This window comes from Solanum verrucosum, unplaced genomic scaffold (assembly GCF_900185275.1).
Source record: "Solanum verrucosum unplaced genomic scaffold, falcon-dt-bn FXZP01000016.1, whole genome shotgun sequence".
NCBI lineage: Eukaryota > Viridiplantae > Streptophyta > Magnoliopsida > Solanales > Solanaceae > Solanum > Solanum verrucosum.
Genome location: NW_026020243.1, coordinates 331,783 through 351,364, shown reverse-complemented (window position 1 = coordinate 351,364; position 19,582 = coordinate 331,783). Strand labels below are relative to the sequence as shown.

General features: G+C 35.3%; 2 protein-coding genes across 2 annotated transcripts; one reads left to right on the top strand and one right to left on the bottom strand.

Moving 5' to 3' along the window:
- The first annotated feature begins 7,262 nt into the window (after positions 1 to 7,262).
- On the top strand, positions 7,263 to 13,656 carry LOC125832961 (putative disease resistance RPP13-like protein 1). The gene is made up of 2 exons (XM_049512127.1): positions 7,263 to 7,285; positions 9,738 to 13,656. The coding sequence occupies exon 2, from the start codon at positions 9,748 to 9,750 to the stop codon at positions 13,654 to 13,656; it is 3,909 nt and encodes a 1,302-aa protein (XP_049368084.1). The 5' UTR covers positions 7,263 to 7,285; positions 9,738 to 9,747.
- Positions 13,657 to 15,202: 1,546 nt separating this feature from the next.
- Positions 15,203 to 19,301, bottom strand: LOC125832966 (vicilin-like seed storage protein At2g28490). Its single transcript, XM_049512134.1, has 5 exons — positions 18,761 to 19,301; positions 17,562 to 17,743; positions 17,397 to 17,477; positions 16,438 to 16,878; positions 15,203 to 15,885 (listed from the first exon to the last, which is right to left on the bottom strand). The coding sequence occupies exons 1-5, from the start codon at positions 19,059 to 19,061 to the stop codon at positions 15,361 to 15,363; spliced, it is 1,530 nt and encodes a 509-aa protein (XP_049368091.1). The 5' UTR covers positions 19,062 to 19,301; the 3' UTR covers positions 15,203 to 15,360.
- Between the last annotated feature and the right edge of the window lie 281 nt (positions 19,302 to 19,582).

Sequence of the window (19,582 nt, the reverse complement as noted above, 5' to 3'; positions counted from 1 at the left end):
TCAGAAAATAAGATGTGATCCAGTGAAGCGGCCTTAAAACATATCCTTTTAAGCTCAAAGATTTAACTTAATTAAAATATAGAATTCGACCAATATTTGATTACTAAGTGAGCACAACAAGTAAAATGTATTAAAATAAATCAACACAAAGAAATAACTCGTCTTTTGGGGAATCTAATTAAGTTATTTAAAGTTAGAGTTAAATAAGATTAGTCAACACACAATCGAACACTTAGAATAATAAACGAGATAATGAAATTGGGCCCCTTCTTGGGCCAATTTTGTAGTAGTTTTACGCTTTAATTCAATTCCCGTTTTTGGTATACAACTGATGTATATCAGTGTATATCGGCATGTATATCAGCCCTATTCATGTATTTCTTGCTTCCGAACACCTGTGTTTTGCCTCCGCCCTGTTTTTTTTTGCATTTTTGACCTGTATATAAGTGTGTACGGCTGTATACCAATGTATCACAGTGTATATCGGTATGTGCACAGTCCGTTCTGGACTTTTCCAAGACTTGTAAATCAGTCTTTAACCCCTGTTCATCGACTCCCTTGACTCGAGCAACGAAGAGTCTGACTCGAAGAAACTCAACTCAAAGAAATGCGAGAAAAGAGTCCGAAATAGATTCGAATGGAGTTTTCACATGTACAACAAACGAGAAGAAAAGAAAAAACAAATTAGTATCTAACTTATAGCAACGTTAATCATTTAAAGAAACTAAGCATTTGAAATTACAAATCTAAATTCTAGCTTAAGTGGTCAGTGACTTTCTAAGCTTATAAGAAGACAAATTTAAATATAGTTCATGTGCATCGGATGAAGATGATGAAGTAAGAAATAATAATTTCAACATAAAGATAATGCACTTGGGTTAATGAGATATAATTGTATTAAACTAATGCCAATTCATAGAGTTGATATGGTCATTTTTTTTGAAAGAGACTTACTCATAAATGTGAAGAAAATCCATAATAAATAAACAAACCCAATAATGACAAAATAAATTAAGGAAGTAAAATACATTGATTTGGATGCTAACATGAGACGGCTAACATGAATTTCAAACTTTAGCACGGTCACTAAGAACAACAAAATGCATTTTAATAACTATTAGACTAACGGGTTCGTATATATACTAATAAATGGAGAGATGTATATTAGTAATGAAATGACAACTAAACCCAAAGACATGGAATGAGTAAGGAATCTTAGAGACCATAAACAAAAGTAAAGCAGTAAGCTAAAACAATCTTAAATCGGGAGTCGAAAACATGATATAATGTGAACAACATTCCATCCAAAACAAAAGTAGAGCTTACACTTCATGGGAATAAGCTAATATTAATGAGAATCTACAATAATAAGAAAAGAAAGAAACAAATAAGGACAAGCAACCAAGATTACTATAGCTTCATTTAAATCGATTTGTATCTTAGTAAAATGCCTTACACCGTGAAAGACAAGGGAAAGCAACAATAGCTAGTGGTAAGATCTCAAACTGCCATTTTATACCACTTTAAAACAATACATAACCATATCTTTCATAAAGAAAGCAGAAGCAGATCACATATAGGCACCCCCCAAACTACCAAATTAAATCACACAGTGAATTAAATTCACATAACATACATCTGAATTTAGCCAAAATGGTAAAACAAATTTAAGAGGAGGAGAGGTTACCTTCTTCGGGGCAGCGACGTGGGACAACGAGCTTGAAATGACTTCACCACCACTAAGGTACGATTTCGAGAATTTGGATGAACAAACAAAACAAGCTAGAGCAAAGACTGAATGAAATCGGAATTTTCGGTTTCCCTATGCTTTCAAGAACTATATGGTGTATGTCGGTTTCTTCCTCTCTAATCCTAGTTAAGTTTCAATATTTTCTCTAGCCTTTTCCGTCCTCTCTTTACACTGGAAAGAAGTGAGTTTATATAGAGGAAGACTAGGCTGATTTTTGGGGGAAAACGGATGAAAATTTTGGTCCAATTCCAATTCAAAATTCAAATTTTCTCTTACGATAAAACTGGCCAGCTATGAACTGTACCAATTCAAACGGTAAGAAAATCGCAGCCGCTTGATCTTGAGTAAGGACGAGTGAATCGCGGAGATCGGGACACGTCAAGAGGAGAGAGACGCGCACTGCTGCTGGACTCGGGTCGCTGGATTCGCGATGGGCTGCTGGCCGCGACTGGACTGGGTTGCGATTTTAGGCTTCGATCGTGACTGGTTCTGGATTTTTCTGGGTTCGCTGGTCGGTTTTTTTCACTGGAGGAAGATGACGTACAGGTGGATCTGTTTGGTATCAGTGTTGTAATGTATTTGTTGTTGTATGTAATGGATTGAGATTGAATTATTAAGGGAAATGGGCTGCTAATATGAGGAGATGGCATCTTGGTTGTTGAATAATGGGCCTGTTTTTAATAGGCCCAAAATGGGTCCGAAAATGGGTTTGAGGCAAGGTGAAAAGGGTTATATCTTGGAGTTTAAGAAATAGTCAAATTGAGTTAAATTAACAAATTCGGCTAATAATTAGATATGACAAATTAATATAATTAATTAATGAACTTCTTAATCTTAACGAAATAAAATAATTAACTTAAAAATTAATTAATTCAAAAACATTAACTACAATTTAAACTAAGCTAATTTAATTAAATACTTACTAAAATTAAAATCTTTTTGAGATGATTTTCGAACATTTATAAAATATACTAATTATATGCATATATATTATTTAAAAAATAGTAAAAAAAGAGACAAAACTATTTCAAATAATTTGAAAAAAAATATTTTGATTTTTATAAAGTTAATTATTTCAAATCGTTTGGAATTTAAGAAGCTCGATGATTAATATATATTGTGGAGGTCCAAAATTGGGTGTCAACAAGAGGTAGGCCTAAGAAGTATTGGGGAGAGGTGATTAGACAGGACTTGGCTCAGCTTCACATTACAGAAGACATGACTCTAGATAGGAAGGAGTGGAGGTCTCGTATTAAGGTTGAAGGTTAGTAGGGCTAGCGTGTTGTCTCTCCTTGCAAGGGTAGGGGTTGTTAGCGTGCGTAGTAGTCCTAGTCTTGCACTTGCAGTTCTTGTCTGTGATATCGATAGCCTTTTGTTGTTTATTGCGTTTCACTTCTCTCATTGTTTATTGATGTCATTGTCTTCCTTTGTTGATTGTATATTATCTTTCGTATTGGATGGTATGTATATACACTGTCTTCCTCGCCTTTTACTTGGATTTGATGTACCTGAGCTGAGGGTCTTTCGGAAACAGCCTCTCTACCTTGCACGAGGTAGTGGCAAGGTCTGCGTACACTCTACCCTCCCCAGACCCCACCTAGTGGGATTTCACTGGGTATGTTGTTGTTGTTACTTGCTCTCTTCTAGCTCTGTGATTCCTCTTCTAGCTGATCTGTAATAAACCTATATGATCATTTTATGGGAGTAAAACCGTATGTCATTATGGAAGCATTTTTACTCTCTTGTTCCACTATCCAGTGAAATCTGATATACGCATGTCTGTTGCAAGTTATCAATTAGCAATTACAGAAATTGCTGAGTATGGAGGCAGATATGATGATGGAATGAACCTAAACAAAAAAAAGGAAAAAAAGATACCTTTACTCAATTTTTTGAACTCTTCTTTCTCCCAAAAAAAAAATAAAAAATCTTTGTACACTTGCTCTGTACATCTATGAACATCAATGTATATTGGTTAATTTGATGAGTGTTTCAGCTTCAGGAAGGCTTTGGAGATAAACTGAGATGGAAGCTAGGAATTGCTTCCGTGTATGCTTCTCGTAGGCTCTCCAACAACGCAAGGTTCTAATCTAGGAGTACAGAGCAACTGGAAACGTCTACATCAAGGTGATATTCGGTTGTTCTTATAACTAATAACTACCCATATTGGGTGGAGACAAGTTTTTCCCCAACTAAATATGGCACTATTGCAATATTAAACTAATCAGAAACAACCTCTCTATCTGTAAGAGGTAGGGGTAAAGTGTGCGTATACTCTACCCTCCTCACTTGTGGGATTGCACTTGGTATGTTGTTGTAGTTGGTACTCCCTTCATCAGTTTTTGCTTTAGTATAAGGGGAAAAAAGCTATTTCTTAGTCTATGGTTTGTAGTTTTAGCAAAAGTGCACATTGCTAACCATTGTCAATAAAACAACAGTGTATTGTACATTTTTGGGGTTGATACTACCAGGTTGGAGTTGTGCATGTTTTTGTAATTTTTTGCTTTGCCATTTTAAGTGAAGATATGAGAATCTCCAGAATAATAATAGCCTTCACTAGTGGCGGTCCAATTTTTTGGGATAGTGTTGTACATGGACCTAAATAGAGACTGATGATAATGTTTTGGAGAAGATGGCTGGAGTTGTCTTGACTTTGCAAATAACATTAATGTCTTTCATTTTTTGTAAAAAAATATGAATAGAGAAAAAATAAAACATATTTTTTCTTTCTATAATTGTCAACTATACAAACGTAGTAATGAATGATCAAACATAGTCTATAGTTGCAGAAAACATCTCCATCACTAGCTACCTCAGCTTATCTTATCTCTGGCAAGAATGTGAAAGAAAAAATGATATGTTGGCTGATGGAGGATTTCCAAGAAGATATTCTTGTCATCAAAGATGTGATCCTCTAAGATGAGAAGATATTCTTCATATCAAGATATGATCCTCTAAGATCTTAGTATAATTGTGGTAATCTAGAATATCATATCTCTGATTCTTTCTCTTAATGTAAAGATTTAGGTGATTCTATTCCACAATCTTTTATGTATATATAAAGCCATGTACATGACATAGAAAGATATGAATGAAATTATTCAATAATCTTATTCCACATGATATATTCAAAACTATAAGATGCTGGTAATTTCTGCTAAAGCACACAACTTCTTTATATTATTTAGCGATTAATACATAAAATAAAGTGTTATGTAGAGACTGTTTCAAGGTTAGAGTAATATCTTAGCACACCTAGGTTGTTATTTTAAGTACCTATTACTATCTCCAAAACACATACTGTACTAGAACTGCTAATGTTTGGTCCTTCTATTCTCAAACTCTGTAATATTTAAGGAAATTCAAGATTTGGATGTCATCAGGCAAAATTCGATAGTACTAATCAGTGTCATGATCCAAATATCATAGGTTGTAACCGACACTCGGCGACTTACTCTATTCTTAGGACTATTAATTTCATTTTATGACAAGAGAAAAGAATCTTGAAAATGATGTAGGCCTTTTCTTTTGTATGACTGGGAACTATACAAAAACAAGACAAACGTTGTAATGAATGATCCACAGTTGCGCAGACAAGGTTTGGGTGTTTAGTTAGGACGGGTTGGTTGATTGATTGGTGAGAATTGAATAGGATCATTTACTTTTGGCACAACTTGTGCTGTCTTATGTGGCCCCATGTTGTAGTCCATTCCCTTTCAATGACACAATAGAGCACAAGGTTGGAGAGAACTGATGTATACAAGTTCTAACAGATTTATGTTGTTGAATCTTTACTTAATAATCCTACTGAGTTAAAATATAAGTAGGCATTGGTAGTTTCTGCTAAAACACCTTTCATAGATCATACTTGTGGTTATTAGTGTAGCAATTAATTGGTAAAATAAAGCTTAATTATGGATAGACTACAAAAACACATACATACTAGAAATGCTAATGTGCTAACTCTGTCACTAAACATTAAGCTATAACATACGTGATCTTCCCCCAATTAGTTTTGGCACAACTTGTGCTGTCTTGGTCAACTTCTACACCCCTAACAAATGAGGCTTGGCAGTGAGTTGAGAAGCATAAATAGCCTACTGGAAACCAGCAACGACAGAATCCTTAATTTCATTCAGGTACTGGACTCCCTTAAACATATCAAGTCCTACCGAGGATCCAATGTCTAGGATTTCTCCCAAAAGCAAGTAGGAGTGCTCTTCCTTTCAAGCCTTCTGCCTGGTGGATCTACATACCCTGAGAATAGAAGCTAGAGAACCCAAGTCTGAGCCTAAGGCTGTTTTCTAAGCCTTCTATAGTTTTAACCCAAAAGGTGAAACAAAAATGAGGAATGACTTCTTATTCATGTGAAGGGATCTATTAACATATCTGTGTATGATGATGTCACAAGATCATACACAATACAAGTTAGGATTTTATCTCAGATTTCAATATTATTTTCCATATGACTGTCATCAATAAAAAAAATATATATGATAGAAAGATAACTTAATGGAAAAGGAAACAATATATCACATGATGAACCAATACAATCAAATCTCTCTATAATAACGTTATTTGTGAAGATTTTTTTTTACTGTTATAGTGAAATATTGTTGTAGATCTAACATATAACATAACATAATATGAAAAAATTGTGAAAGTGATGATCAAATCGTGTGTATGTTATTAAGGAATACCTGTGATGATTAAAACGAATGACACTCTGACTGATGTAAGACCTCTTTTTATCTCAGTAGCTTTTTATTTTTCGTTACTTCTCTTTGCTTGTTTGTTGATTAGTTTCCTTTATTAAATTGTTGTGTGCAGTGTGTAGTGTCTATTGCACTGTGAAGCCGAGGAATCATCTTCAGATCAGGATGATTTTGATGTTCGATGCAAAAAAGAAGGTGAAAAAATATTTCTATTCGGGTGGGAACACTATAAATGAAGTCTGGTATAGATAGCAATTGAAATAACTTGCTCCATGAAGTTGATAGCTTAATGTAATAATAATCAACTTGTGATCTTTTACCATGCACATATATGTTATCTGGAAGCTATTTCGTCTGTAGGAAATTTATCTCAATAGCAATTCATGTATTCTTGTTTCATATCTCACTCTCTATTCTTACTTGAAGATTTTACTTCATTTATTGCTTGAACTTCTATCTTAGTAGCAATTTCTCATTCCCAAGCTCTGTATATTGTACAGTTCAACCTTGATTTGGTCCGAGTAATTGCTTGCAGTAGAAGGATTAGTCAGCCTGTATATTTGATGCTACTAGTTTAATGCTTGGCTGTATTAACATTCAATTGTTCTACCAAGTTCGTCAGCTTAATATTTTCATTTAATTGGACTACTTTCAGGTTTTCTTCCAACATATGAGAGGAGTATTGCTTAAAAATGCTATTTCCTTTTTTCGAGTGAGTTGTGAAAGGTACTTTCTCGTTTCACTGGAATTTGACACTAGTACTTTTCTTTTATCAAACTATGATGGAAATATTGAGCAAACTTTTGTACAAGGAGTTTCTCCTATAGCTCGTTGAGATCGTTTCTATTTATTTCTGTTCTGTCAGCATTCAACAAAGTACAATGTTTGATTGACCAGTTTCTCTGCTCCATTTTGAGAATGATTTGGCAAGATACAATGTCATTTCCTCATCGAGATTCTTTCAGTAATAGCTGAAGTTTGCCACCAGAACCAATGCATGCATTCCTTCCATCTCTCGAAAGAATGGTAGGCATTTCATTCTCAGAAAAAGGGATATTTTTTGTGTATAATACTCTGATGGTTGTTGTTCACTGCTTCAGCTGCACTTCAAAATTGTGTAAACATGTCAACCGCGAGATTTCCTTCCAGCTGTATGTTTAAAATGTGCTCCTCTGGCTCAAAGGAAACCTGCTTAAAACGTTTGGCTTGAAATGCTGAACCTGCATTTAGACCAGCATTGTTACAAGGTCAAGTTGGTATGTCCAGATGGTGTCGTTCACGAGTTTGGTAATACTTCCATCCTCTATATTGCTCTGTTGTGCGCGAGTTTGAAGCACCAGATGGAAGTTTATTTTGTATACATATATAAAAAGTGATATTATTTCAAGTTATGCCTGTGATCTTAGTTAAGGTGAAGCAGCAAATATTGCTATATATGTTGTCCTTAAAAATTAGTTTAGTGTAATTACGAAAGACAAAGTTGGACCTCTTTATAATGACGGGCATTTTTTGGCTGCGATAATGAAATGATTGTTATTGTTACGCACCATAATAACATTTAGATCTTAATTGAAAAGAAATATGCAAGAAGTAATTTTCCTCCAACTTTTTATGTTATAGAAAACAAAATGATTAAAAGGGCTCAAACTGGGTGCCTTTCTGCTTGGGCTATCTTTTCGTATGTATTTGATTTTATCAAATAAAGAGAAAATTATAAAAAGAATACTTTTTTTAAATCATTAATTTCAAGAAAAAAACAAACCTACGCAAAGAAAACAATTAGTAGGGAGTTTCTGGTAATTTTATAAAGCTAATGCTACTTGATTGTAGAGACCAATTAGTAGGAAATCAATTGACATTTTTAAAAAATAAATTAAAATGTTGAAAACAAGACAATTGTAGTGGTTAAATTTCAACTTCAAAGAGGCACCTTCTATGAAAAAATATTTTAAAAACAAATTTGTTATAACTACGTTCTTGTCCTGGAGTGCAAATTTCTATAAAAAAAAAAATAAAAAAAATAAAGAAGAAAAATGAAGAAGATAAGGGTAGAAAACATTGTAATTGAAAACTTGTAATTTTTTCTAATCCAAGCCATACTACCTTGTAATATAATACTTATCATAGTCAATCCCTAGTAGTGTTAATTATATATATATATATTATAATTTTCCGTCTCATTCATCATCAATCAAATATGTTATAATATATGTAGTTAAAAAATGCATGTTTACTATGACATGCTTGTCTACTTCAATTTTATACAAGTTTAAGTGTATTCTTGTGCACATCTAATGTTGGAGAAAATAAATATCAGCTGAAACCAAATTAAATGACATGTTTATGTAAATGTCATTTTAATATTATAATCTTAGCAAATTGTGGAGACCAAAAATGCAATTAGTACGTATGAAGGTCAAAGAATCAGGATCTAATTAACTTTCCCCCCGTAACACTTCTGAATGGTCAAAATCCATGTAAAGTCTACAAGAAAAAAATAAAAACAATAACAAAATAGTGTAATAATTGAAACACAATAAACAATCGATGGTGATGCAGATATTCACTGACTTGTCATATCCATCAAAACTATTTGTGTACAATCCCATAACGATCTCCCAAAGGAGAGGGAACAGCTACCATTTTTAGAGAAACATTTTGCGTGTGTTTCAAGCGTTCAATTCGGTGTTCGTTATTCATATTATCATATCTTCATTCTTCATATAATTTTATGATCTTGGTATATATTTTCAACAGTTTTTAGGTTTTGTAGATGTTGACATTTATGTTACTGTATTAAAGTTTTGTATGAAAGAGATATGGTATCTCAGATAGCATATATTGCAAGAAAATAGTTTAAACAGTTTGTTGGAGTGTATCTGTCATATTACCAGCATTGATGTTGAGTGTTGGATTTTAAGCATTTTAATATTACTTTCAATATGAGGAGTGACAGAGAGAGTTTAGTTGTACGACATTGTTGGGTTATTGTATCGTGGAGGGGACAAGTCAAGAGTTATACTGCTTCATTGATGTAGATTATGCCACAGTAAGCTTGAATCTCCTTGAAGAGAGCGAGATATTTGTGAAATTTTAGTGCCAAATTGGAAGTCTCAGTTCAAGCAAAAGCGACAAGTTGTGCAAAACAGGCAGTCAACAAAACTTACTTGTCATATTTCTCTAGGTAAGAGAAAACTCTAAGTCGAGAAAATTTTAACATAGAAACATTAATCATCTCCAAATTCATAATCATTTTGTGATTCTTTGTTTTGCATTTCAGAAATGGATATTGGCTTAGCTGTTGGTGGTGCATTTCTCTCTTCAGCTTTGAATGTTCTCTTTGATAGGCTTGCTCCTAACGGTGAGCTGATGAAGATGTTTCAGAGGGACAAGCATGATGTTCGGCTTTTAAAGAAGCTGAGGATGACTTTGCTTGCTCTTCAGGCTGTGCTAAGTGATGCAGAGAACAAGCAGACATCAAATCCATATGTGAGTCAGTGGCTTAGTGAGTTTCGAGATGCTGTGGATGGTGCTGAAAACTTAATAGAAGAAGTCAACTATGAAGCTCTGAGACTTAAGGTGGAAGGTCAGCATCAAAATCTTGCAGAAACAATCAACAAGCAAGTTATTACCATAAAGGAGAAGTTGGAAGAGACCATTGAAACATTGGAGGAGTTGCAAAAGCAAATTGGTTTCCTTGATCTAGCAAAGTATCTTGATTCAGATAAACAAGAAAAAAGGACATTTTCAACTTCTGTGGTTGATGAATCTGATATCTTTGGTAGGCAAAATGAAATAGAGGAATTGATTGACCGTTTATTGTCAGAGGATGCAAATGGAAAAAATCTTACTGTAGTTCCTATTGTAGGAATGGGGGGTGTTGGCAAGACAACACTTGCTAAAGCTGTTTACAATGATGAGAAAGTGAAAAACCATTTTAATTTGAAAGCTTGGTTTTGTGTATCTGAACCATATGACGCTCTCAGAATAACAAAAGGGTTACTTCAAGAAATTGGCTCATTTGACTCGAAGGCTGATAGCAATCTTAATCAGCTACAGGTCAAATTGAAGGAAATCCTAAAGGGAAAAAGGTTTCTTATTGTCCTAGATGATATGTGGAATGATAACTATAATGAGTGGGATGACTTGAGAAATCTTTTTGTAAAAGGAGATGTAGGAAGTAAGATCATTGTGACAACACGTAAAGAAAGTGTTGCCTTGGTGATGGGTAAGGAGCAAATTAGCATGGAAATTTTGTCTAGTGAAGTTTCTTGGTCTTTATTTAAAAGACATGCATTTGAATACATGGATCCTGAGGAACAACGAGAATTTAAAAAGGTCGGAAAACAAATTGAAGCTAAGTGCAAAGGACTGCCTTTAGCTCTGAAGACGCTCGCTGGCATGTTACGCTCCAAATCAGAGGTTGAAGGGTGGAAACGTATTTTGAGAAGTGAAATGTGGGAGCTTCCAGACAATGACATATTACCAGCGTTGATGTTGAGCTACAATGATCTTCCTGCACATTTAAAGCAATGTTTTTCTTATTGTGCAATCTTTCCCAAAGATTATCCATTTCGGAAAGAACAAGTCATTCAGCTGTGGATTGCTAATGGTCTATTAAAGGGGTTGCAAAAAGATGAAACAATTGAAGACTTAGGCAACCTATACTTTCTCGAGTTGAGATCAAGATCACTTTTCGAAAGGGTCCGGGAGTCTTCTAAAAGGAATGAAGAGGAATTCTTAATGCATGACCTTATCAATGATCTGGCCCAAGTTGCATCTTCAAAACTTTGTATCAGGTTGGAAGATAACGAAGGATCTCATATGTTGGAAAAATGTCGACACCTGTCATATTCATTGGGAGATGGTGTCTTTGAGAAGTTGAAACCACTCTACAAATCAAAGCAGCTGAGGACATTGCTTCCAATCAATATCCAGCGTGGGTACTCATTTCCTTTAAGCAAGAGGGTGTTGTATAACATATTGCCAAGACTAACATCCTTAAGGGCTTTATCATTGTCTCATTATCGGATTAAGGAGTTGCCGAATGACTTGTTTATCACATTAAAACTCCTAAGAATTTTGGACCTTTCTCAGACGGCGATAAGAAAGTTACCAGATTCCATATGTGCATTGTATAACTTGGAGATACTTCTCTTGTCTTCTTGTATATATCTTGAGGAGTTACCGCCGCATATGGAAAAGTTGATCAACTTGCGTCACCTTGACACTACTGGCACTTCTCTCTTGAAGATGCCACTACATCCAAGCAAGTTGAAAAACCTCCATGTACTAGTAGGATTTAAGTTTATTCTAGGTGGCTGCAATGATTTGAGAATGGTAGATTTAGGTGAACTACACAATTTGCATGGATCTATATCAGTTCTAGAGTTGCAAAATGTGGTTGATAGAAGGGAAGCTCTGAATGCAAACATGATGAAAAAGGAACATGTTGAGATGCTGTCGTTGGAGTGGAGTGAGAGTATTGCTGACAGTTCACAAACTGAAGGAGACATACTCGATAAACTACAACCAAATACAAACATAAAGGAACTGGAAATCGCTGGATATAGAGGGACAAAATTTCCGAATTGGATGGCTGATCATTCATTTCTTAAGCTGGTGGGAGTGTCTCTTAGCAATTGCAACAACTGTGCTTCCTTGCCAGCACTAGGACAACTTCCTTCTTTGAAATTCCTTACCGTTAAAGGGATGCATCGAATAACAGAAGTGAGTGAAGAGTTCTACGGTACGTTGTCATCCAAAAAGCCATTTAACTCTCTTGAGAAGCTTGAATTTGCAGAGATGCCAGAGTGGAAGCAGTGGCATGTACTGGGGAAGGGAGAGTTCCCTGCACTTCATGACTTTTTAATTGAAGATTGCCCCAAGCTGATTGGGAAGTTGCCTGAAAAACTTTGCTCTCTGAGAGGATTGAGAATTTCAAAATGTCCTGAACTCAGTCCGGAGACACTTATCCAACTTTCAAATTTGAAAGAGTTTAAAGTTGTAGCTTCTCCTAAAGTTGGAGTTCTTTTTGATGATGCTCAACTGTTTACATCTCAACTTCAGGGAATGAAACAGATTGTTGAATTATGTATTCATGATTGTCACTCTCTTACCTTCTTACCGATTAGCATTCTTCCGAGTACCTTGAAGAAAATAGAGATATATCATTGCAGGAAACTGAAATTGGAGGCGTCAATGATTTCTAGAGGAGATTGTAACATGTTTCTGGAGAATTTGGTAATATATGGATGTGATTCTATAGATGATATATCACCAGAGTTTGTCCCAAGATCACAGTATTTGAGTGTAAACAGTTGCCTCAACCTTACTAGGCTTTTGATTCCTACTGAGACTGAAAAACTCTATATTTGGCATTGTAAGAATCTTGAAATACTTTCAGTGGCATCTGGAACTCAGACGATGTTGCGTAATTTGAGTATTCGTGACTGTGAGAAGCTGAAGTGGCTGCCAGAATGTATGCAGGAACTCATTCCATCTCTTAAGGAACTAGAACTATGGTTTTGTACAGAAATAGTGTCCTTTCCTGAAGGAGGATTGCCCTTCAATTTACAAGTCCTTAGGATCCACTATTGTAAGAAACTGGTGAATGCGCGAAAGGGGTGGCATTTACAGAGACTCCCCTGTCTCAGAGAGTTAACCATCTTACATGATCGCAGTGACCTTGCTGGTGAAAACTGGGAGTTGCCTTGCTCTATTCGAAGGCTTACCATATCCAATCTGAAAACATTAAGCAGCCAACTTTTCAAAAGTCTTACCTCCCTTGAATATTTATCTACTGGTAACTCACTTCAAATTCAGTCACTGCTGGAAGAAGGGCTTCCCACCTCTCTTTCTCGTCTAACGTTATTTGGCAATCATGAGCTCCATTCCCTACCGATTGAAGGTCTACGACAACTCACTTCACTTCGGGATCTATTCATCTCTTCATGTGATCAACTCCAATCTATTCCAGAATCAGCACTGCCCTCCTCCCTCTCTGCGCTGACCATCCAGAATTGCCATAAACTCCAATACCTTCCGGTAAAAGGGATGCCCACTTCAATCTCTTCACTATCTATTTACGACTGTCCATTGCTCAAACCACTCCTTGAATTTGACAAAGGAGAATACTGGCAAAAAATTGCTCATATTTCCACCATAAATATTGATGGGGAATACCAATAATGGTGTGAAGTGGTGTCCACCTCTGTACCATCATCTGCCTTGGGACAACAAACTTTGCTAACTGAGAGTAGCGCAAAGGCAAGACTGACTCAGGATTGCTTTAAGCCTCACCCTTTGGATTGATGGTTACTTAATCTGGTATGCACAATTACTTAAATGGTTACTTATTTAAGCCATGTCATATATGTATCGCGTTGATTTCAAGTTTAATGTGACTACATTAGATAGCAAATACTGAACTTCTGTCAATATTTGGATCTTTAGCACAATAGCTTTTGTGGTTGTGTGTATAAAAACCGAAAAACTGAAACTAAAAACCTGACTAACCTGTACTTGTTTGTAATTGATGTAGCTTATGCATACTTGGTGAATTGACCAGGTTTGGTGCTTATCCCTCACCCACACTCAGATCGATCAGATCCTCAGCTTTTGGATTGATGATCACTTCATCTGGTATGCCCATGATATCCATTGAATTGACCAAGTTTGATTCATAATCCCAGTCTTGAGTTTTCATCTGTCTATTGAAGGACATGCTTTATTCATCTTGAAATGTTCAATCAATTGTGAAATCACTAGGAAGAACACAAATGTTCACAAAAATGAAATCTCTATGAGGTAGCTTTTGTTCTTCTACGTGCATCTATTGGCATTTTTGAAAAGTTCGAGTAAGATTGGTTATACACAAGTACAGTCTAGTGAACTGCAGATGGCTCTGTCCAATATCAAGAGGAAGCACCAGCCTCAATGCACATAATTATAATACACTACCAAACGACCTTTTTATGTCTCACTATATTCAAGTGATATTTTCGGTCACTCAATTGACACGACAATATTTTATCATTGAAAATAATATCTCTACGTTCATAAGGTAGGAGTAAGATTTGAGTACACATCACCCTCTTCATTCGTCTCGCTTTAATTAAAATGAATACTCATATGACTAGTGTTCCTATGGAATAAACTTAAAGTACTTCGACAACTCTACCAAGGCTCGAACTCAAAATTTTTAATCAGAAATCAACAAATGTTTTCCATAGAACATCTTCTTGCAATCTAGGGGTACTCATTATTCACTATATAGCAAGTATGATGTTGTGTAGCGTTGATTGATTTCAAGTTTGATAGCAAATACTGAGGTTTTTTCAGTTTTTGGATCTTTAACACAACAGTCAAAAACAACATTTCTTTAATGCTTGATGTAGATATTGATTTATTGATTGTTAATTATATTATTGATTCAATTATCAAGTTAATCATTAAGATTTCACAAAAAAAAATAATCAATAACTGAAAAATAAAATCTACCATACACATGAATTGACAACTTACCGATAACCTAGTAACATTTTCTCGATTCAATTTTAAACAACCCTACTTAAAATATTGTGATATTTCCATCTTATAAACAAATTTAATATCATCTTATAAACAAAATTAATTTATGACCCACTTATACTAGGTGGCAAAAACATTGCCCAGCAAGCTCTTCGAAATGAAGCTACTTTTTTTTAAAAATAAATAAAAATACTTTAGCCATAATAATAAAAATTATTAGGTACTTCAAAATTCATAAATAGAAATTATCAAGAGGACAAATAAACAGAGACAAAAGGAGAAAAACTAATTTGTTCTTATTCACAAAAAGACAGCAAGGAAGCAGTAACACATACAAAATGAACAAAAAACTTCAAAATAAATCTAAGCAAATCCCATCATCATGTCATTGCCTAAGCTCTTAATCACTTCTGGTATCTTCATCACATCCTTCATCTTCTCCTTCTCTTTTCCCTTCTCTCCTCTTTCTCCCTCTTCCTCCTCCCCCCTCGGATCCATCGGCTCCGAGGGAGCAACCGACGCTGACGGAAAAATTACCGCCTCACGCTGAGCATCCAAAATCTTCCTTAACCTCTCTTCACTAACACCAAATGCAGCTGCAAATTCAGGTCCTCTCATGCTCTGAAGTATCGAATTCTGACCCACCAAGAACTGTGGCATGTTCTTCCTTGCTGTCGTCGTGAATCCAAAGAACTCGAACGGTCCTGTCCTTGATGCAATTTGACAGAAGGGGAAGTACCTTGGCACCCAGAATACATCTCCTTCGTTTACTATAGCGTTCATTGCTAATGTCCCGTTTGGATACACGATTTGGATGCTGCCACTTCCTCTCAACACTATTCCATACTCTGTTGCTGTTGGATTAATGTGTGGTGCCATCATAGCTCCCTACATGTAAAAACATAGTAGTACTATGTAAAGACTTATAGCTTAATTCAGGAATCCTAACAAAAAAATCAAAATCCATAAATATTGGAACTAGGATATGAAGAAACTCAACAACGTGGCATCTACGATTCAAACTGTGACCTAAAACAAAGTTTTGAACCCTTAACACTACATTTACCATACCACTAAACATAAAGCTCCCTTATCTGAGGGGGATTCAAAATAGTTTACTTGTATACAAAAATAAATGTCCTGTTTGTCCGTCGCACCATGGTGCGACAATTTTCGCAAGGAAAGAATTCAGTTGCATTCCCTTCATGCAACTTAGCCTCCACCATAGGTTATAGCGGATCAAGGTCAGTTTAGTGATCACAAACTGTGGTGGATGCTTAGTACGGACGCTGTAGTGGATAAAGTTCAGTGATCACAGGCGCTATAGTGGATAAAGTTTAGTGATCACACGTGGAACCAACATTACTAATCCTATGAGAACAATAGACATGGATCAAACATCATATTTTATAAGAATGGTGTATGGTGTAGGTGAGTTACCGCTGAAAGATTGACGAGGTAGACGCCAATGTCAGAGTGTTTCAATGGAGAATACTCAGATTGATCCAAGGCCAAGCTCCATCCATAATCATTCTTGTAATCTGGCTTTCTATCAAACAGGTTGTAGGAATCTGGACCTTTGCCGCTGCCTCTACGTCCTTCATCACCTTTCTTTCTTTTATTTCCTTCATGACCAAAAAGATTATTCATAAACTTCCTCAAAGACCATGTTGGCTGTTGCTCCCTTTCCTCATCTTCTTCTTCAAAATTAGCTTCTTCCTCCAAATGCACTACTCTCTTTAGGTGATCATGTCTCTGGTGCTGCTCAAGATTCAAGAAATTGGCCCATATGCTTGGTGTAGGAGACTGAGTAGTGTTCAGAGGTACAATTGCACCAGAAAGTTGTCTTGTCAAGATCTCACTCACTTCTTCAGATGATACCTGTCATGTGTAACACATCTTGAAATTAACTACTTCTATTCCTTTGATAAATATACTTTGAATCATCTACTTAAGGTTCTCAAAATTGAACGGATTTTAAAGTTGCCGAGTTCATATCTATCATTCTTTGCCTTAATACAATAACAACAACATAGCCAATAGCCAATGTAATCCCACAAGTTAGTTTTCATATCTCTCATTCTTTGCCTTAATACAATAACAACAACATAGCCAATAGCCAATGTAATCCCACAAGTTAGTTTGGAGAGGATAGTGTACCAGTCCTTACCCTTACCTCTTTTTCTTTTTTTAACAACTCAAAAGAGGGATGCAACACGAGGACTTCTTACCCCTACCTCCTCCCAGAGGTACAGAGATTGTTTCCTAGAGAAACCGTCACAGAAATTCGTTGCATTTTTAGTGAATTTTTACAATGTTCCGAGAACATTGGTACTAAGTTCAGATAAACACGATAACAGATTAACAGTAAACTCTACCTATAAGTTATCATCACTTACATTGAATGCTGTTGATAATGTAAGAGTGTCAAATCCACTAAGAATAGATGTTGGATAGATTCCACCACCAATGAAGAAAGACTGCAAGGAAATTTGTTAATTGTAACTCACAACATTCGATAGTCAAAGATCCAGTTTTTTTAACAAGAAATTGCAAAAAGGTACCTGAAAACCATACAATCCTAAGGTGTCGGAGTTGCTAATGCTGCAAATGATATGAAGTCTTTGCCCTTCAGCTGGATTAACCAGATAAAAAGCAGATCCTGCATGAATGCTGTATACATCTCCTTCCTTCAATCGCCTTTCAGTAAAGTCATCCTTGTAGATATGCCCAATTCTTGTTTCCCCTGCAGTCTCAACACACTTAATTCATTTCTCCAACTATTTTTCTTACTAAAAAAGAAACAATCTTACAAGAACCATGAAAAATCCTCTGTTTAATGAGTAAATATTCCTTGAGAGAAAGTGTCTTTGGAGCAAGAATAAGAGTTTTCATTGTCATTTTACAAGCACATCACGAGTTCAAACTGTGAAAACCTGTAAACTATTTTATTATATAAATGCAAGATAAATTGAATAAAATAAACCCAATGTTGTCTGATCCTTCCCATACATAGGAAGATATATATGTTCTTAGGGAAAGGTTGAATTAAAACCATTAATTTTTTATTTAACCATATACATATATGTGAAAATCATGGAACATTAGTGAAAATTCAAATTTTGATCTCATGTTTTCCAATAACTTGTTATTATAACTATACACCAGGGATGGGGAAGTGAAACACAAGGAGCGAGGGGTGAACCTCACAGTGAAAATTCAGATAGCCAACTAACTCGACTACTATAATTTTTTCCCAACAGATTGAAAACCAAAACTAATAAATCTTGAATTTGGCAGCTGATGAGTACACGAGATTAATCCTTTCTTTCCTTATACTAGAGAACCATTAGAACAGAACCAAGAAAAAGCTGAAAACTTAACCTCATATTTTCTAAGAAATTGAACCTATGAAATATAGCCAACTAACTCCACTCCTATAATTCCCCCGAGAAAATTGAAAACCAACACTAAAACTTGAATTTACCAGCTAATGAGTACACAAAATTGCTCCTTTTTTTTTTATTATACAAGAACCATAAGAACAAAACCAAGAAAAGCTGAAAACTTCACCTCATGTTTTCCAAGAATTCAAACCTGTGAAAATTCAATAGCCAACTAACTCTGACCCCTGATAATTTCCCAAGAAAATTGACAACCAACACTAAATCATGAATTTACCAGCTCATGAGTAGACAAGATTGCTCCTTTTTATCATACAAGAACCATGAGAACAAAACCAAGAAACAGTTAAAAACTTTACCTCTACGAACAAAGAGTGTAAGATGAGCATTCAAATACTGAGGGATGAAAAGAGTATTAGGTTCCATGGTGATAAAACCAATATGCATTGGACTTTGAAATATAGAAACCCCACCACCACCAAATCCACCCTTACTCACAACTCTCATAACTCCAGCATCAGTCCTCACTATCTCCTTTGAATCATGCAACAAAAACAACCCTTCTCCCCATTTTTCCTCTTCTCCCACTTCATAAGAAGTACCAACAGAGACCGCTACTAGTAACAATAAGATCAAAAGAAACTTTCTGTAACTTCCCATTATTATCACTTAACAAAAAAAGATTGTTTTTGTTTTCTCTGCTTCTCAAATGGTGTTGGAAAATTGCAGGGGATTTGAAAGAGTTTATGTAGAGGAAAGAGAAGGACTTTAGTCGAACAGATGGCGTGCATGCAAGATTTGAAGAATTTGCTGGCATAGCTTTGTTTCTTCTTCAACATTTTTGTAAGCAAAAAATTGGAAATGTTGCCACGAGTTTTCTAAGATATTGTATAAATTGAGCTTTTGTCCGTTTACCACTAGAAATTTATATATTTAAAATTTAAAATGGAGATTTTTTTTTTAAAAAACTATCTTTATTTTTTTATTTTTTTCATTACGTATTTGCTATCAAACTACTAAGTCATACTATAAAAATGTGGAAGAGGATGATGGAGATGTGGGTTTTGTGTGAAATATCAAAACTAATTTGATTTTAGGAATAAGGCACAAGTACTCTTCGATTATGACCGAAATTTTAAAGATATATCTTAACTAAACTAAAGTCTTATTACCTCGAATTT

Excerpts from the sequence above, each read along its gene's own strand:
- LOC125832961 (XM_049512127.1), top strand. The coding sequence starts at position 9,748 with ATGGATATTGGCTTAGCTGTTGGTGGTGCATTTCTCTCTTCAGCTTTG.
- LOC125832966 (XM_049512134.1), bottom strand. The coding sequence starts at position 19,061 with ATGGGAAGTTACAGAAAGTTTCTTTTGATCTTATTGTTACTAGTAGCG. Across the intron at positions 17,478-17,561 it reads TAGGATTGTATGGTTTTCAG|TCTTTCTTCATTGGTGGTGG; the intron begins GTACCTTTTTGC and ends ATTTCCTTGCAG. Across the intron at positions 16,879-17,396 it reads CATTATCAACAGCATTCAAT|GTATCATCTGAAGAAGTGAG; the intron begins GTAAGTGATGAT and ends TACACATGACAG.